The 19,035-nt window shown below is 39.5% G+C and overlaps 2 protein-coding genes across 2 annotated transcripts; one reads left to right on the forward strand and one right to left on the reverse strand.

Moving 5' to 3' along the window:
• The first annotated feature begins 483 nt into the window (after positions 1 to 483).
• Positions 484 to 4,677, forward strand: klhl40b (kelch-like family member 40b). Its single transcript, XM_037694311.1, has 6 exons — positions 484 to 1,744; positions 3,224 to 3,384; positions 3,501 to 3,608; positions 3,773 to 3,958; positions 4,233 to 4,382; positions 4,566 to 4,677. Exons 1-6 carry the CDS (start codon positions 623 to 625, stop codon positions 4,675 to 4,677), a joined length of 1,839 nt encoding a protein of 612 aa, XP_037550239.1. The 5' UTR covers positions 484 to 622.
• A 7,795-nt stretch (positions 4,678 to 12,472) lies between these two features.
• On the reverse strand, positions 12,473 to 17,289 carry zbtb47b (zinc finger and BTB domain containing 47b). The gene is made up of 5 exons (XM_037693816.1): positions 16,012 to 17,289; positions 15,540 to 15,687; positions 15,332 to 15,447; positions 13,419 to 13,563; positions 12,473 to 12,891 (listed from the first exon to the last, which is right to left on the reverse strand). The coding sequence occupies exons 1-5, from the start codon at positions 17,272 to 17,274 to the stop codon at positions 12,473 to 12,475; spliced, it is 2,091 nt and encodes a 696-aa protein (XP_037549744.1). The 5' UTR covers positions 17,275 to 17,289.
• Between the last annotated feature and the right edge of the window lie 1,746 nt (positions 17,290 to 19,035).

Genomic DNA, 19,035 nt, shown 5'->3' on the forward strand with positions numbered 1-19,035 from the left:
GGAATAATGTAAATGAACAATTACTTGAAACCACGTAAAATGGTTTAATTTTTTTGTAAAGTTGAATGATTTGTTCTTAAAATTATGTAAATGTATGCAATAATTTGAAAAAGCTGAACTTAAAATATTAAATAGAATCATATAGAAATCATTACAAAAAAAAAATAAATTCAATTCCACTTAGGGGGCCCCCTAGTGGCCCCGGGGCCTTAAGCAGTTGCTTAGTTTGATTATGCCTTGGGCCGGCCCTGACAAAGACTAACAGACTTCGCTCTGACTCATGCTGGAGATGTTTCCAGTGAACCAGTGTGTCAGCTGTTGGAGTGTGGGGACATGCTCACTGGGAAAACAGGACAGAGATGCTCCTATTGCATTTCAGCATGCCAGAATAAAGCCCACAGCTCTACAACGAGCTCCTGGTCCGAAAATAACCTTCCAGTTGGAGCTCAGTTGAAGGTTCAGGACAGCTGAGGAAGTGGGCTGTCCCTGGATTCAGCTGGCGAACACACGCTGCACTTTTAAATCCACTTTCCAGACTAGAAACTGCTATAAAGACGACCCACTTTTGTTAGGTGTGCAGGCTGGTGAAGACTCGTCAGACTTCTTCTTTTAAAAAAACAAAATGGCCCTGCCTGTAAACCCCATGGATGAGCCCAGGATGTACCAGCAGACTCTGCTCCAGGACGGCCTCTACGACTTGTTGGAGAACGACAAGCTGGTTGACTGTGTGTTAAAGATCAAAGACAAGGAGTTCCCCTGCCATCGTCTGGTGCTGTGTGCCTGCAGCTCGTACTTCCGCACCATCTTTCTGTCGGACCTGGAAGAGAGCAAAAAGAGAGAAATTGTGCTGGAGGACGTGGAGCCCGGCGTCATGGGCCTGATCCTGAAGTATCTGTACACCTCCATCATCAATGTGACAGAGCAGAACGTCCAGGACATCTTTGCTGTTGCTAACATGTTCCAGATTCCTTCCATTTTCACAGTTTGTGTGTCTTTTCTGCAAAAACGCCTGAGCCTAAGCAACTGTCTGGCCGTCTTCAGGCTCGGCTTGATGCTGGACTGTCCCAGGTTGGCCGTCTCCGCCCGAAACTACGCCTGCGAGCGCTTCCAGCTGATCTCCAGAGACGAGGACTTCCTCCAGCTGCACCCCAGTGAGTTGGCAGCCATTTTAACAAACGACAAACTGAACGTGGAGTCAGAGGAGGCCGTATTTGAGGCCTTGATGAACTGGGTGACCCGGGACACTGAGAACAGATTGAAAGAGCTCCCAGACTTGCTTGACTGTGTTCGTTTGCTTCTCGTCACTGACGATTATCTGAAAGAGAACGTGGAGAAACACAAACTGATCTCGTCCAGTCCAGAGCTGCAGGAGAAACTCCAGCTGGTTAGGGATGCTCGTGCTGGCAAAATGCCAGAGATTAAAAAAGAAAAAGACAAGAAGGAGACCAGTGGAGCAGACAAAGATGGAGACAACGAGGAGGAGGAGGAGGGTCTTTTACCGGCTATTCTCAATGACAACCTGCGATTTGGGATGTTTGTCAGGAACTTGATGCTGATGGTGAACGATGCAGGCGCTGTGGCCTACGACCCATCGGGGAACGACTGCTTTGTGGCAACACTCTCCACACAGGTCCCCAAGAACCACTCCAGCCTGGTGACTAGGGAGAACCAGATCTTTGTGGTGGGAGGATTATTTGTTGATGAAGAGAACAAGGAGAATCCACTGTGCTCCTACTTCCTGCAGGTAAGAAAAGAGCTTCACAAAGAGGAGACGGTGACAAATATAAGACCTTAAGGTCAGGTCAGTGTTTTTAAAATTACCGTAATTTCCGGACTATAAAGTGCACCTGAAAATATTTTGCTTCCATTTGAAAACGACGCTCGGTGAGCGAAACTTTGTAATCTGTTAGCACATCAACATCAGATTATTATCTATATCAGGATTTGAACCTGCTTACAGTAAGGTGGTACGCTCCAGCTCTCTGAAGGTAAGGAGCATTTAGCTTCGGATTGATCATTTTGCTGACACGCCTACTGGATTGATTGACAGGTCATGTTGTGGATCCGACTTGTAGAAAAAAAAAGACAGCTGTAAAAAAAAAAAAAAAAAAAGACTCGTACGACTTTATTCTCGTAATTCTATGCCTTATAATTTTTTTTCTTAGCGTGGCAATGTGACCGTCAGGCAACCACAATAGAATGATACAATGCGTACCGGTAACACACAAATACCAGTGGTGTATTCTACATTTTCGTAGTGAGTGTACTGTGCTTAGAAACCAAAGCACACCGGTAGTACGACGTAATCGTTAAATTATTTTAATTTTGAAACATATTGAACATTTCAAAATTTCTCTAATGCTTTTATTTGAGTAAATGTACAGCAAACTTTGTACAAGTTGGCTTTGTATTAAAAACATGTTAAAGAATAAAAAAAAAACGTATCAAAGCAAAACATGTTCAAGTATTAAGTACAGAAGTATTAATTATACAAAAAAAACCATGTTGAACCAACTCACTGTGTCTATAAAATATTCCAAATGTGTTGACAGTGATACTCGTGACATTGGGCACTTTTAAGTGGTTATACTGAAATTTCCAAGCTAGAGGGTATACCCACGTATCGCATAATAGATTACACCACTGACAAATACATACAGTCAATGTTTTTTTTTCTGAACAGTGCCGGTAATATGGCTGGTAAAAAAAAAAAAACAGTAGCCTACAATTGATCTTCATCCTGCACAAGCTGTTCTCCTGCTCTGCGAAGCAAAAGTTGCTCTGTGAGCATGTGAGACTCACATGCTCCGAGTATGCAGAGGAATCTACCCTCATGGGGAGGGAGGATTTTTCTCCCCATTCTCTCCTCCCCTTCCCGTTTCATTGATTCAACTGTGACCTGTTTGGTAATTTCAATGGTCAGTTTTTTTTTTTTTTTTACCTTTATTTATACAGATAGTCTCACTGAGTCACAAGGACCCACCCCCCAAAAGAGGCGTGTATTGGGCAGCTATGTGAGCATCCAGGTGTGATGAAGATAAATGTTTTTGGTGGCAGGAAGCTTGTTACCCAGTCAAAAAAAAATAATCCATAAATTAGCTGCAGCATTGAATAAACTATGAAAAAAGTAGCGGTTTATAGACCGGAAATTACGGTAGCTTAAAGAACATTATACTGTAGCAGATCATATCCAACATGTTGCCTTTTCATCTCGTGACCTCAGTATGACCCAGTTAGTGCTGACTGGCTCGGGATGCCTCCGCTCCCGTCTCCCCGGTACCTGTTTGGACTGGCCGAAGCTGAGAACTCCATCTTTGTGCTGGGAGGGAAGGAGATGAAGGATCAGGAGCGAACACTGGATTCGGTTTTGATCTACGACAGACAGTGAGTTCGGAGTGTGAAAAATAAAAAAAAGATTTAGGAAACAGAATTTAGAAAATGAATTTAATTTCTCACGATGGATTTCAAATTGATTTGTTCTTGTGGTTTATTGTTCACAGATCCTTTAAGTGGGGGGAGTCTGAGTCAGTACCTTACGCAGTCTATGGGCATGCAACAGTTTCACACAATGACGTGGTGTATGTGATTGGCGGGAAGGGAGACAGCAAGTGAGTAAACGCCTCAAACTTTAGGATCTGTTCGTGAAGAATGTGCAAATTCACGTTTTTTTTTTTTTTTAGTTCAATCTAGAAACATATTGTTCAAAAAGTACATGATGTGAGATTAAAGATTTAGGAAAACTGAACGTTTCTGTCGTGTGGTTCTTTAAAAGGAGCTGTCTGAAGAAGATGTGTGCTTACGATGCTAAGAGGTTTGAATGGAAGGAGCTGGCTCCCATGAAGACTGCACGCTCCCTGTTTGGAGCCACCGTTCTTGATGACAAAATCTATGTTGCAGCAGGAGTGACGGACGACGGCCTGACAGACTCTGTGGAGGTGTACAACATTGCAACAAACAAGTGAGCTCACCTGACTGATGAATTTACTCATTCCATGTTTTATTCCCATTGCACTTTCCTTCTGTGATGGTCCAGTCACAGTGGGACCTCATTGTAGACATATTCACCGTTTTCTGTTCTCTTAAAGTGAAGTCAACTTACTTTTTGACAGAAACAGAACTTGTTGCTGCTTGGTTTTACTTTAAAGCTCAGCAGTGGCGATAAATCAGCTGCTTAACTAACTAAAACAGGAAAACCAAAGTAGTATATGAAGCTAAACTATGTTTTCATGCAGATGGTCAGACTTTGAGCCGTTTCCTCAGGAGCGCAGCTCTCTGAATCTTGTAGCTTTGGCTGGTTCCCTCTACGCTGTGGGAGGATTCGCCATGATGCCTTTGGAGGACAGCGACGAGAGCCTTCCCAAGGAGATGAACGACATTTGGAGGTACTTTACAACAACAGGCAGGATTATTGAGAGAATTAACAGATTTTCCTGCAAAGAAAGCAAAGACGAAAACCAAAATTCCTGTCTTTGTCGATCAGGTTTTCATTGATTTCAGTCAAAAAGCGAATTAAAAATTTAACAAAGGCTGAAAAGTCAATTAAAAATATAATTGAACCTCTTCAGGTACATCGAGACGGAGAAGAAGTGGAAAGGGGTCCTCAGAGAGATCCAGTATGCATCTGGAGCCACGGTTTTGGGGGTCCGACTGAACACCCTGCACCTCACTAAGATGTGAAGCTGCCTCCTATCCCCGTTTGTCCACTGGGATTTGGATTACTGGTGGCACAGCACCGCTCTATGTGCTCGACCAGATCATTTTCCAAATGTTTAAATCCTCTGCTTTGTATTTTAACATAAGCATTGCAACTTTATACTAAGGACATTTTATTGTCTGTTATCACTTTTTATATGAATGTGTTTATGCAATTAATAAACCGGGACAGTAAAACAAAAGAGACGTCAACATTTTTGCACTGAACTAAATAAAAGCTTTAATTTAAAAGAATGCCTTGACCTCGCTTGGATAAGAGTGCATTTCCCAATAGATGGCAGCGATGTCAAAGTCATAACAGGATGGAACAAGTTTAAAAAAAAAAGAGCATTTATAAATAAAAAACACATGCACATTTTCAATATATGTATAATGTTTAATATTGAAATGATCTCTTTATGTCCTAGTGTGTTACAGACTGTTACCACTGATCAATAATACAATAAAAGACAAAAATACAACCTAATGTTATTAGCACCTCTAGACACTACTGTCCTTGTTTTAGTCATTTATTACAGCTGAATGTAAGACTATAGTTGGGCTTTGTATAGCAGAAATAACCACTACATACTGTGGTGTTTAGATTATAGACAAGAGAATCAGCAAAGAACAATTTACATCAGGATTTTTGACAGTGTGCGAAACGTAATGAAGGGCATTTGTGGAATTGACAATGGCACCATGACAGTTATTATTATCAGCTGTGTTTGTCAAAAAGGAGATAAGATTTAAAAAAATCATATTTTTAGTAGTAAGAAGCATTTTAAGGTTTCACATGATAAATTAACAATATTTATGTATCTGGTTTGAATAAATGTATGGAGCTCCAATATAACAAACTATAATTTATTCAGGAAAAAAAAATCAAATGTGTATTAATTTCATTTTCTAAGGTAAAAAGTGTAATCATTTATTTATTTTTTTTGCAAGAGTAGGAAGTTTGATTTAAGCATAAAACAAAAGAGTAAACTGAACCCCTGACTACTGTATTTTTTGCAGTATAAGTCACACCTTTTTCCAAACTTGCAATTCCTACGACTTATACACTGAAGCGACTAATATACCCCCCCCCATATTTATAAATACATTTTTGGCTGAGATCTGACGATTTCTTTCATTCTGACATGGAAAATATTGAACACTACCATTTTCAGCCACTAGAGGGCCCTTGACCAATATGGCAAGCCAAGTGTCTCATTAATAAGTAAAAGTGGCTATTAATGAGACACTTGGCTTGCCATACTAAGCCACCATTGTCTCGCTCCAGAACTCCTGAAGCCAACGTCAAATCGAGGCAAAATGCAGCTGTTTCGACCATTAAAGTGCATTTAGTAAGAAAAGTTAAAATGAGACACACCTTTACTATAATGTTGAGCAAACAAATAATTGTTTTTAGGTGGTTATCTTGTTAAGTTTCAACGGAATGCAGAGTCCTCCCTCTCCGCACTCCCGCTTCTGCAAATAGATTTTTAAAATGCAGCTGATTTGACCAGTATAGTGCATTTATTAAGGAGAAGTTCAACTGAGACACAGCTATAATGTCGAGCAAACAAATAATTGTTATTAAGTGTTAATCTTGTTAAATTCTTGTTAAAGTCCTCCTATGCACGCTCCCGCGGCCGCCATTTGGCAGCCAGTCGATTTTTGGCACAACACCGGCCCACGTTTCTGGGTTGTCAGCGGATGTAAATGCGACACGTCAGCGGTGACGCATAATAGATGCGACTTATTTATGTTTTTTCCCCACTTCATTAGACATATTTGGACTGATGTGACTTATATGGCGGTGCTACGTGTACGGGGGAAAATACGGGACTTTATTGGTTTTAAACAATTTTTTTATTCTTTGAAACATGTTTAGCTTGTTCTAACTTAAGAATATATTTTCATCTTCCTCTCAAGCGTCAACATTATCAACACTTGATTAAAGTTTAATGGCTGTTAACGGAGTGAAACAGATGGAGAAAGATGAGGAAAAACGGCTCCATTGTTGTTGTGGGTTTTAGCGCAGAGGATGCAGAAAAGTCTGCTAATTTTTTTTTCTTTCAGTTTTTGGATTTAAAAATCGCTACTTTGCAAAATGTTCAAAGAAAATCTCAGCTGTCTCACTAAAAGCATTGTTTGTGCAAAGATAGGGGGCGCAAACAGCAAGAAATGTCAGTTTAGATCATATTTGAGATAGCGTGAAGCAGACCTTTATGAATTTCATTCATAAAGTTTTACATGTCTCTTTTGATTGGTTAAATTCCTAAGATGGAAAAGTTCAGTTTTATACTTTGTTCTTTTAAGCTGATGTGAGAATGAACATCATTCCAAGTTATTTTCTGAAATCTTGTTTGCATGGACGTAATGTACGTTCAGTACTTCTCAAAATATAAAATTATATACAGAAGATCAACTATGATAATTCAGTTAATTTATAATTATCAAATGATTAAAATACAATTTGCAGCACGGTGGCGCAACTGGTAGAGCTGCTGCCTCTCAGCGAGCAGGTCCCTGGTTCAAACCCCGGTCCAGGGGCCTTTCTGGGTGGAGTTTGCATGTTCTCTCCGTGCATGCGTGGGTTTTCTCCGGGTACTCTGGTTTCCTCCCACAGTCCAAAAACATGCATGTTAGGCTGATTGGTAACTCTAAATTGTCCCTAGGTGTGAGTGAGAGAGGGAATGTTTGTTTGTCTCGTTTGTCTCTATGTGGCCCTGTGATGGACTTGCGACCCGTCCAGGGTGTACCCCGCCCCTCGCACAGTGATTGCTGGACATGGGCACCAGCGACCCCCGTGACCCAAAATGGAATAAGCGGGTAAAGAAAATGGATGGATGGATGGATAAAATACAATTTATTTATTTATTCAATATCTGAGGTTGGAATTTCTTTTTTAAAAATTATTATTAAAAAAACATGCTAATTTCTGCATTTTGATTAATTTAGTAATGTTTGTCAGTTTTGGCACTCCATAACTTTAATCAAACCAGCCAAAAACAAAAATATGCATACAAAACAATGGAGCTGTTTGTTTTGTGATGGCACATTTCCAATAATTAAGAGTGAAGGCCACAAGATGACATATTTTGGACACACATTTATGTTTTAGCAGCTAAACCCCAAACAACACAATAAAATACTTGATCCTACAAACCCTCACTTCTGAAAATGCCATTCTCAAAAACCTCACATCCTCTCTCCTGCCTTTAACTCTAAATGTCAGTCTCAGCTAATTTTTGAGACTGACTTTTAGGATTAAAGGATGCACTTGGAACAAAAATGGACCTTTTGCAGCAACTTTTTTTGGCATCCCCGAGGTCTAAACAGGAAGGGAAACACGACTCGCGCAATGTACACAACATTTAAGTAACTGTACATTTAATCCTCATGACACAGAAATAAAACATGACAGTAAATTATAACAAAACAAAGTCACATATATTTAAACAGTGAGTACAGTCTGTGGGTGTCTTGGTGCCCACCAAACTACCAAAAAAAAAAAAAAAGCATTCAAGGAAAGATATGACCACCTACTAAAAGCCTTTGGCTGTTAGCTTCCATAAGGAATAATTTGGCTATTAATTATAAAACAAAAACATTACAAGACTCTTTCTACAAGATTTCTCGTCTCACTGTAGAAATTCAACATTACCGTCTTTCAACGTTAAAGCTGAATTGAAGAAGATAAAAACAAATTGATTTCTTCTTAGGATTTGGCGGATCATAAAGATCTGAACATGTTTTATTTATTCTTAGCACGAACCAGAATTAATTTGACGATGCTTAAAAAGTTTTGTTTTTGAGCTTAAGAACAAATTCTGTTTTCTACAGCAAGTGTCCAGCAATCTTCTAACTTTGTATTTATATATATATATTCCAAGTGGATTTGCTAAAAAAGCTTTTTATGTTTGACGGAAAACATTTTTGTTAGAAAGTGTATTCAGATCTGACATACACTCAAACACGCTGGGTTTTTTTTTTGTTTTATTTTTTGGAAAAACGTCACTTTTTCAAACCCTATTTGGAAATTAAAGTGCTCTTTTAATGGAATTAAACTCCCATCATACAAAGTGGCAAGTAACATTGTAAAAACTAACGTCACATATTGAGTGTGGGACAAAATGAAGCAGTTCTAACTGTGCAAGAGGCCTCAAAACGCGAAACAACGTCCAGGATCTGATCCAGGATCTGCTCCGACACCCAACAACTAAACCAGCATCAAGTGTTGCTCATCGGTGCCAGTTTATTCCTGTCAGCTGCACAACCTAAACAGGCTCCATTTTTTCAATAAAACTTGAAAAGGACAATTTCCCACTAGTCCTTATTTATTATCACCATACGTGTGCCTGTGATTGGCTGAGTGTGATAAAATAAAATTCAATGTGCATAAATCAGTAGTGCTCACCATGATTTCTCCCTTTACAATCAGCTGCTATCACTATCCATGCAACAAAGTCTCACGAACCCTGCGCTTGTAAGGCAAATACACAAACCACAGTAATGTCTTAGAACAGTGCTGCGTAATAAAGAAGGTAAAACTTTTAAGGTAAAATGTTATTTTACAGTAACAGTTTGAGCCAATTAATGAATTGTAATGTTTTGTTTGAAGCACAGTTCTCTTTCTTTTCACTTCTTAACAGTCAAATGCCACAAAATGGCAATAACATTTTAGGAAATGCAACTTTTTTTTTAAAGAGTATATAATCCTTTAGTTTTGTTCTCTTTCGCACATTTTACTTTAGGCGCAATCTAATTTCAACTCTTATTTGAGTTTCTGGCACCACTTTACAATAAGGCTCCCCTTATAGATGGTTAATAAATAGTAGATACACTATTAGTTCCTCTATAAACACTTTATAAATCATTAATAACTGCTTATTATGCATTAATTAAGGGTGACGGAGAGACAAAACTGACCCGTTTCTTGCCAAATCTGTTCACTTATACATTTAATCTAGAGTTGTTATAGTGAACATTTCAGACTAAGTTACTACCTTGTAAGCACAATAAGAATTTGTAAACCTATTTTTTTTTTAGCATATATTAGTTGTAAATACTTGTGCAATATTATATGCTAAAAAAATAGGTTTACAAATGCTTATTGTGCTTACAAGGTAGAAACTTAGTCTGAAATGTTTAATATAAGAACTAACTCTAGATGAAATATACAGGTGAACACATTTGGCTCACAGATTTGTCTCTCTGTCACCCTTAATTAATGCATAATAAGCAGTTATTAATGATTTAAAAAGTTCTTATAGAGGAATTAATAACATATTTATAAACTATTTATTAGTTATCTATATGGGGAGCCTTATTGTAAAGTGGTACCAAGTTTCCTTTGATTTTCAGAATGTGGGAAATTATTTCTACAAATAAATATAGCTTTGATAAATGTTTAACTCCCTTTAAATCAATGCTCACTTAAGGTTGAGTCAGGTCCTCTGGATGGGTCGAGCCGTCCAGAGGAGCTGACTCAACCTTTCTAGATTTATCTGGATTATTCAGCATGCATCAGGACACTGGAGCTCACTGTTCACTGATGCTAAACCAGATTGAGTCACACTCGGAATATAATTCAACAACTACATAATTTAATTTGAAAGCCAGTCTCAGACAGGGCTGTGCACAAACGCTGCAAATCAAAACTAAAATACAATAAAATGTGTTTTACACATGACTTTAAAGATTATAAAAAAAAAAAAAAACTAATGTACGTACCATTATCCTGTTATTAAATAGTGTTTGATAAGGCCCTTACAGTTTACACATAGTGTTTAAAATACACAGATCTGGGGTCAGATATTGGTCTGCATTAAAGGTGCTCAAATAACCTCTGAAATAAAAACTACATAACACTTGTTACATTTACAAAAGCCTTCAGGAATTTCAAATTTCCATAGTACCATCTGGGAAGCATGTGGGAACTTCTTGTGTTAAAAAAAACAAACAAACAAACAAACAAACAAACAAACAAACAAACAAACAAACAAACAAGAAATACATTAAGACATCTGAACAGCTTATACAGATTATGTAACAGTGGACTGCAGTTTATAAAGATAAAGTGAAGGGGAGCGCATTAATAGTGCAGAGGAACGAAATACATTTGGAACTCTTATTTGCATTTATGCTGCACACGCACGCACGCACACACACACACACACACACACACACACACACACTTAAATCATCAATAAGCGGTTACTGTACTTTAGATAAAAAGAGCAATGGTGACTGCTTTCTTGTTTGTCTTTGCTGTTCAGGCTTTTTTTTTAACTTATTTTTAAGTTTAAACACTGGGTATTTGTCAGAAATGCCCTATTAGCTGAATATAACATGTCATGTAACATTAAGAAATAAATGAAAAAAGAAAACATTAGTATTTATAAATGCATCTAGCCAAAAATTGAGCCTAATGTAATGAAAGTTTCATTCAGATGTAATGAATCATTTATAAAGTATTTATGAAGATAGGGAGTGGTGCAGGAGGTTTGGTCTTTAAAACAGATAATGTTCAGTTAAAAAATAAGCTGTTTGTAACAAAAAGAATAACATTAAGATTCAGTATTTAGTGCAACTATACTGTAGATTTGAGTAGATGACATTACTAAAAGTCTATTATTAGCCAGAATCAATCAATATATAAAGAAAACCATGTCATCTTATGTCATAAGGTCTCAGAAATTGGTTTCTCAGATCACATCATTGGTTGGTTCTCTAATTATCTCTCAGATTGGAGGCAAGGTGTTCAACATAACGGTACTTCTTCCAGCTATCTGTCAACAATGGTGTACCACAAGGCTCAGTCTTAGGACCCACCCTCTTTACAGTCTACATAAGTAATGTAGGTCAGATGTATCCTTACATTTCTATGCTGACGACACAGTTGTTTATTGTCGAGCTAAAACAGTTCCAAAATCTTTTTTTCATTTGCGTTGTCTGTACCTCATCTGTGTTCTTTCTTTAAAACAGGTCTCTCTTGTAAATGAGTCCTCGCGACTCAATGAGACTAACCTGTATAAACAAAAGTTGAATTACAAAATAGTTACATTTTCTTGACCTATGGAAGATCAAGTGAGAGTTTGCTGATCTGATGATAACTAGTTTCAGTTTCTGCTCCGTAACTCACTCAGAACTAGCAACACAAACTGCGTTTTTCATCCACACGTCACAACTTCTCCTAAAAACTGACGCCACGTGCTACAAATGACGCACAATTACAATTATATTAAAACAAAACAGTTTAAGAGTACATTTTAAATATCAGTGGGGTTAAATATAAGGTGCAGGGTTGAATATAAATGCTGTTTTACATCATTTAACTTGGACAGGTTTAGTTATAGGCCACAAACATGTAGGTGTTTGAAATCAAACCAGCGTTTGGTTATTGCTGCGACAAACCGTAACTGCTCGCTACATTTTGGCAGAAAACGTACAAATAAAATTTATTCACATCCTTATTTCTGTACAACTCAGAAAATTCTTGCTCCTATTTTGAAGAGGACGCTACAATCTTTTCTTTGTGCAAAAGTCCAAGTCGATGTTTGAATTTTTGGGAAACCTCACCCAAACCCAGGACAGAACTGGTTCTACTGGGCTTGAAGGTTCTCTATTGTATTCATATGAGTAAAAGAACTAAATGTGTACATGTCTCTGTGTTTTTTAGTTCTTCCCTCTGTGTTTGTGTCACTGAGGTGCATCTCCCACTGAGTCCTGTTTCAAACAAACTAAATGAAAAGTAACAAAGTGCTTCAAATGCTACAGAGATTTGTTAGTTATTAGAGTTCATCCTACCAGCAGAGAACAAGGGAGGAGGTGGGGGTAAATGTGAGGCAGGAGGCAGCCCCCCCATGGAGTGCAGTAGGGGGAGAGACAGTTGGTTGGTGTGGAGGAGCTGGGGGCTGGAGGCAGAGGTCGGCTTGACCAGCTGGACCTGAGCAGAGGGGTCCACGGCCCTGGAGACAAGGGGCCGGTCGAGGCCGAGTGGCACGCTGCAGGTGGGAACCGGGGGGTTGGTGATGTGGAAACACTTCTCCCTGTGGGCCTTGAGCATGTTGGAGAAGCGGAAGCGCTGGCCACACACCTCGCAGGGGTACGGCTTTTCTCCCGTGTGGGTGCGGCGGTGGCGCTTCATGTTGGGCCGACTGGTGAAGCTCTTCCCGCAGATCTCACAAATGTACGGTTTCTCTCCTGCAGAACAGAAGACACTCAATACATTTAAAAACACTTGAAACTTACAACTATTATAATAACATTACATTTAAAGTAAACTTCCTGTTTCTTAGATGCAAGGTTACTAGATTTTCTTTTAACGGTTTACTGTACATAGAAATTTCTTCAGCTGCACTTGAATACTTGTACAAACCAAACAGTGACAGAAAGGTAGATTTGTTTAATGGTATTTTTGAGCTTTTCATTTGAAATTTAATGCTTTTTCCAAAATTCAGATACCTATAGAACAGACCCTGAAGAGTAGGGAGGGTCCTGATCAGACCAGTCAGATCAAACTGGTCTTTGTGGCTCAGGAGCCAAGACACTTCTCCCAGCTCACTGGTCTTGTTTCCTAATTCATTTGCTTCTCAGAGACTTTGAGCATGTGAGTTACTTCATGTGAAACAGAGCTCTGCCACTAATTCCACTCAACTTTTAGCAATAGGAAAATCAAAAGTGGTCATTTAAAGGTCAAAATCATTAAACTGGCCCCAGCTTTGACTCACCAGTATGTGTCTTCATGTGTTCATCAAAGTATTGCTTCATGTTGAAGTCTTTTCCGCACCACTGGCACATGAACTGCTTATGTCCGATGTGGATGCTCATGTGGGAACGCAGCTGGTATTTGTACTGGAAGCGCTCGCTGCAGTTCTGCAACAGAACAAAAGATTTCCAGAGCTGGTAAAAAACGCACTTGAAGAGCCATTTTCAAATCATTTTGAGAAAGAAGCTTAAACTTAAATAGACCCGGGATGCACTTGATTCAGATTTTAGACACGTTTTATCTGCAAAACACTATGACAGAGTTCAGTAACAAAGCAATTTGTTTCACAAGGTCAAGAATGATTATTCTTGGTCCAGCTGTGTCACATATGGTTTATTTTACAAATATATGAAAGTTATTAATTTTCATAAATGTCAACCTTTGGAAAAGACATGTCCGATGAATTTTAAAATAGAACAGCTTGCTTTGAAACAGAAGTGAAGAACTGAAAATTAGCCGTCAGCTAAAATGTTTAAACCCATTGCAAAACTTACAGTATTTGCTATAAATAACTGATAAGATGAATATGTATGAAGAAGACAAGTTAGCACCTTTTATGCTAAGCTACCGTATTTTTCGTATAAGTCAAGGTTTTTTCCATAATTTACACGCCCTGCGACTTATATAGGCCAAAGCGAGGTATTTATGGATTTTTTTCCATATTTATAAACCAATTTTTGACTGAAATATGATGTTTTCATCCATTCTGACTGGAAAAAATAAAATAAAAATTTAAATAGTACCATTTTCAGCAACGACATGGCAGTAGAGTATAGTAGTAGCAGTAAGGCATGCCGTTGTATCATGTAATAGCTAAACGTGGCTATAATGACAAATTCAAAAAAGTTCAAGACAAAAACAAATGGACTTTATTTATTATACTTTAATTTATACTTTGTTTTTGTCTTGAACTTTTTTTAATTTACCATGTCCTGGATGACTGAGAATCTTCACCAGCTATTAATGACACAATCAGCTTGCCATAGTCTCCCCACCTATGTTCTGTTCGCGGCTTGGAGCAACCATCCAGCCAGCTGCACTGCCCCGGTGAAATGCAGCTAATTTTGACCATTAAAGTGCATTTATTAAGTAAAAGTTCAACTGAAACACATCTTTGCTATAATTTCGAGCAAACAAATAATTGCTTTAGGTGCTTTTTTTGTTAAATTTTGAATAAACGAACCACGTTCCTCCTTGTTATTTTCCTCCCTCTGCACGCTCCCGGAGCACCGAGGCAGCAAATGCAGCTGATTTGACCATTAAAGTCCTTTTATTAAGCAAACGTTAGACTGAGACACACCTTTCCTATAATTTCGAGCAAACGAATAATTGTTTTTAGGTGTTAATTTTGTTAAATTTTGAAGAAATGCGGGGCTCGTCCCTCTGCGCATGCCCACCCCTTCTGTGAATCGAGTTTTGAAATACAGATGATTTGACCATCAAAGTGCATTTATTAAGCAAAAGTTAGACTGAGACACACCTTTACTATAATTTCAAGCAAACAAATAATTGTTTTTAGGTGTTAGTCTTTATAAATTCTTGTTAAAATCGTCCCGTGCATGCTACCGCGGACGCCGTTTGGCAGCCAATCGATTTTTGGCACAACACCGGCCCACGTTTCCAGGTTGTCAGCGGTGACATGTAACAAATGCGACTTATACAGCAAAGCAACATATTTATGGATTTTTCCACTTTATTAGACATATTTGGACTGATGTGACTTATAGGACGGTGCAATGGGTATGGTGGAAAATACGGTTCATATGGACGCCTGCTTCATCTGCATTTCAACACCTTGAGTGGAGCATTTTGTTGTTTTTGAATCTGAGCAGGAAAGTGACAATGGCATCTGCAGCGTTTAGACGGAGCTCGAACCTCACACTTGAAGGGTTTCTCCCCCGAGTGCTGCAGAGAGTGAACCTTCAGGGACATGCTGCGCTTGAACGACTTGCCACACGTCTCACAGGTGAACGGCATATCCTTTGTATGAGCTACACACAAACACACACACAGACATACAGGAGAAGATGAGTTCTTGAAATGATGCCTACATGAGACCAAGGTCAACAGGACTGCCACTCACCAACCATGTGCTTCCTGACATGAGCCATGGTGTAAAACTTCTTCTCGCAAATCTCACATGAGAACTTCTTCTCTGCATAGCCGTGGATGATCTTGTTGTGCTCGTGTAACGACCACAGCTTCTTGAAGGCCTTGCCGCACGTCACACACTTTAAAAGGGTGAGAAATGAGGAGTTAACTTTCAAGAAAGATCAGAAACCGGAACAGACTTTTCAAAAACGTTCAAGGTATGTGTGTTTCTGCAGACACTTGAACAAGTGCTGTGGAGGAAAGGCAATTAGGGTGAGTAGATTAAAGTAGCAAAATAATCTTCAAACCCACAGCAGGAGTCCTGCAGCTCAGTGCAGAGGGATGTATCAGACACAATTAATAATTACTAGCTGCCAGTGACTGAGGAACTGAATTTAACAGGTTTTATTGTTGCAAATAGCAAGAATCTCTGCTCTGCAAAGGTTTGATTTAGACAGACCTACCTGGATGCTCCTCTCACAGTCCGTCTGCTGGTGCAGCTGCAGCTCGCTCTCCAGCAGGAACTTTTTCCCACAGTTGTTGCAGATCTGCATGCGGTTATGAGTGACGTTCATGTGTTTTTCCAGGTACCAGCGGTTGTTAAAGATGCGGGGGCACTTCTTGCATGCGAAGTGCTGCTTCTCCTCCAGCCTCACCTTTTGGCCTGGGCCCTCTACGTCCTGTGTCCCTCTACCGCTCTGCCTTCGGTTGGTCAGCGGGGCCTCTGCCAATGTCTGTCGCATAGTGGCTGCCATGGTCAAGGCTCTGGTGCCTCGGCGAAGACGATCCAGAAGGATGGGTTGCTCTAATCCTGGAATGTTAAGGGTGTTCTCCTCTTCTTCTTCTTCATCCTCCTCCTCCTCACTGCTTTGCCCCAGCATGTCACCCCTCTTTAGGTCTTCAGCATCCTTTTCCCCAGCTTCATTATTCTCCACTTCATTGTCCTCATCATCCTCTGAGCCTTGCTTGTTGTTATGGCAACAACCAAACATGGACTCTGTAGCTGTGGCAGATTTTCCCTCTGATCCCTTCGAGACATTAAGAGTCTGGTTGTTGAGGTTGACTTCAACAATGATCTGATCTCTGTTGAAGGAGGAGTGACTGTCTGCCGTCTTTGACTCCTCTCCGTTGGCCTCCACTTTACACAAACCAGCCACGCCTGAGTTAGCCACGCCCACTGAACCCCCTTCCTTTTGGTAGTACGGTTTAGTATGACAGGCCAACTTTCCCAACTCCTCCACCCTGACAGAGAATGGACTGCTGCCCTCTGTAGTGTACACCCTGCCAAGCTCTGACTCCTGTTTGATCTCCTGGTACAGCTGGTTGGGAGTCATGGCAAAAGCAGCTGGCTCCTCCTGATTGGCCATGTCTCTGCAGGTGGTTCGCAGGGAGTGGCTGCTTATTAGATTGTGGCAGGAAGCTGCGATGTCACTCATCTGTAGCAGGGTGGCAGCGTTGAGCACGTCCCGAACCGTACTGCCACTAACCAGCAGCTTAGAGGTGTAGATGAAGTTGAGGATCTGCTGTAAGCCCTGAGAGGTCAGGGCGTCCAGCGACAGGTCCACACGCCGCAGCTGCTTGCTCTGGACAAAGAGAGAGTGGAAGAAAGGGCTGTAGGCCGCCAGCACGCCCTTGTGAGCCGGGAAGGTGCTATGATGGTGCACCAGAACGATGTCGACGTCACACAGGTCGGGCTGGAAGAGGCGCTGCTCATTCAACCTGTCCATCAAACAGGTGAAGTGCAGAGCCACATCCTCCACCAGAGAGAACTCAGCAGAGGGGAAGTCTGTGGTCTTCTCCACTATGAGCTGAAAGACAGAAAAAGAAATATGAAACACAACCATTACGCTGCAGTGAAAAGTAGATATTAACATTAGGACTCATAAAGGCCATGCTCCAAGGAATTACACATTGTCCTCTTAAGAAAAAAAGCTTTGAAGCAGAGAAAAGTGATTTAAAAATAACTGATGCTCGTTTTGAATATCCAGCTCTATATGTCCACTTTTAAAGATTATAGTGGTGCCTCCTTTTCACAGATTTATAAATCAACTCTGGCAACGGCGACAAACACACCTATTTTACCAAAATGTTTTTGATTGATGCATTTAGCAGAAATGATTAAATGTTAAGACTTATTTCACCACATCAATGAATTAAATCCCTGTACCCTAAAATATAAAGTGTTTCAATAATGAATTCTCCCATTTCTTCTTCTATTCTTACAATTTTTACATTTCAGTGGAAACTGATTATCTCACCACAATGTACCCTCCTGCTGCCCTTGAGTCAAAAGGGTCATTTTGACCCAAGGGGAGCATGAGGGTTAATAGGACGACAAAACAAACTAGAGAAATTGCATTTCCTGCAAAAATCCAGTGTGAATGCTTCTTGCTGAAGATCTCACTGAAAAACAGCTGCAATTAGCTTAAAACATGCTGAAAGGTAGCTGAAACAAGCTTAAGTTAGCAGAAAAAAATCAGAAAAACATGTATTTGCTGAATTTGGTTTAAATAGGCAGCAATGAGCACAAAAATGACTAAATTAGCTTAACAAATGTGAAATTAGCAAAGAAACACCAGAATATTAGCTAACCTAAAATAAGAATATATTAGCAGAAGGAAGTGGAGAGCTCACAAGTTTGCCTAATTAGGCTGAAAGAAGCAGAAGTGGAAATAATCTGACAAAAGCAGCTTTTTGAATAAACAGCTGAATAGTAGATAAAAAATAGTAGAAAGAAGCTTCAATGACCCAAAAGAAGTAGAGAGAGGACAATAGTGCCCACTAAGACTGAAAGAAGATGAAATTAGCACCAAAAAGTAGAAATTTGCTGAAAAAAGCAGAAGTCTGCCAAAAACAGCTGAATAGTAGCTAAAAAAAATAAGTGAACAAAATATTGCTTATTAAAAATAATCAGGTTGCTGAAATTTTTAACAAATTTCTGTTGGATCTTAATAACTCAAAGAGCCTCAATGTTGATTTCTATTTCACAAAAACACTTTCTTCGCTCAGAGGATGTGCAACTCTGAACTCACTGCCAGTCATATGGTTGTTTAAATTTAAGACAGTTTTCATAGCAGAATAAGAGTTATAGTTATGTCTTTGAGTCTTTTTGTCATATTTTATTATTATAATTAGTTCTTTGGGCGTTTTTTTTTTAATTATTATTATTAAGGTGGATGAATTTGCACAAATCTGCAGAAATGAATGAAATCAAAAGGCAAAAAAAATCAAACAAACAATCAAAAAGTTACACTTTCCAACCAGTTCGTTGGTTTGTTGGTCTGCTTTTAGAGGGTGAAAAATCAAAAGCTGTAACAATCAGCACTCTGTGCAAGGTCCTCGACGTCCCAAGGTGGGCTTATTTTAGCACAGGAAGGGCAGGGTTTCGATCCAGACGGGATGTGAGTGAGGACAGAACAGCAAATATAGCGCTTTCACACACACACACACACACACACACACACACACACACACACACACACACACAC

Source organism: Nematolebias whitei, chromosome 20 (assembly GCF_014905685.2).
Source record: "Nematolebias whitei isolate Nwh7 chromosome 20, NemWhi1, whole genome shotgun sequence".
Taxonomy (NCBI): domain Eukaryota; kingdom Metazoa; phylum Chordata; class Actinopteri; order Cyprinodontiformes; family Rivulidae; genus Nematolebias; species Nematolebias whitei.

What these genes read in the sequence shown, in the direction of transcription:
- zbtb47b (XM_037693816.1), bottom strand. Translation starts at nt 17,274, where the DNA reads ATGGACAGGTTGAATGAGCAGCGCCTCTTCCAGCCCGACCTGTGTGAC. An exon ending in AGAAACCCTTCAAGTGTGAG is followed by an intron (nt 13,564 to 15,331) that starts GTTCGAGCTCCG and finishes GTTCTGTTGCAG; the next exon opens with AACTGCAGCGAGCGCTTCCA. An exon ending in ACACATGAAGACACATACTG is followed by an intron (nt 12,892 to 13,418) that starts GTGAGTCAAAGC and finishes TCTGTTCTGCAG; the next exon opens with GAGAGAAACCGTACATTTGT.
- klhl40b (XM_037694311.1), top strand. Translation starts at nt 623, where the DNA reads ATGGCCCTGCCTGTAAACCCCATGGATGAGCCCAGGATGTACCAGCAG. An exon ending in TGTGCTCCTACTTCCTGCAG is followed by an intron (nt 1,745 to 3,223) that starts GTAAGAAAAGAG and finishes TCGTGACCTCAG; the next exon opens with TATGACCCAGTTAGTGCTGA. An exon ending in GGCGGGAAGGGAGACAGCAA is followed by an intron (nt 3,609 to 3,772) that starts GTGAGTAAACGC and finishes GTTCTTTAAAAG; the next exon opens with GAGCTGTCTGAAGAAGATGT.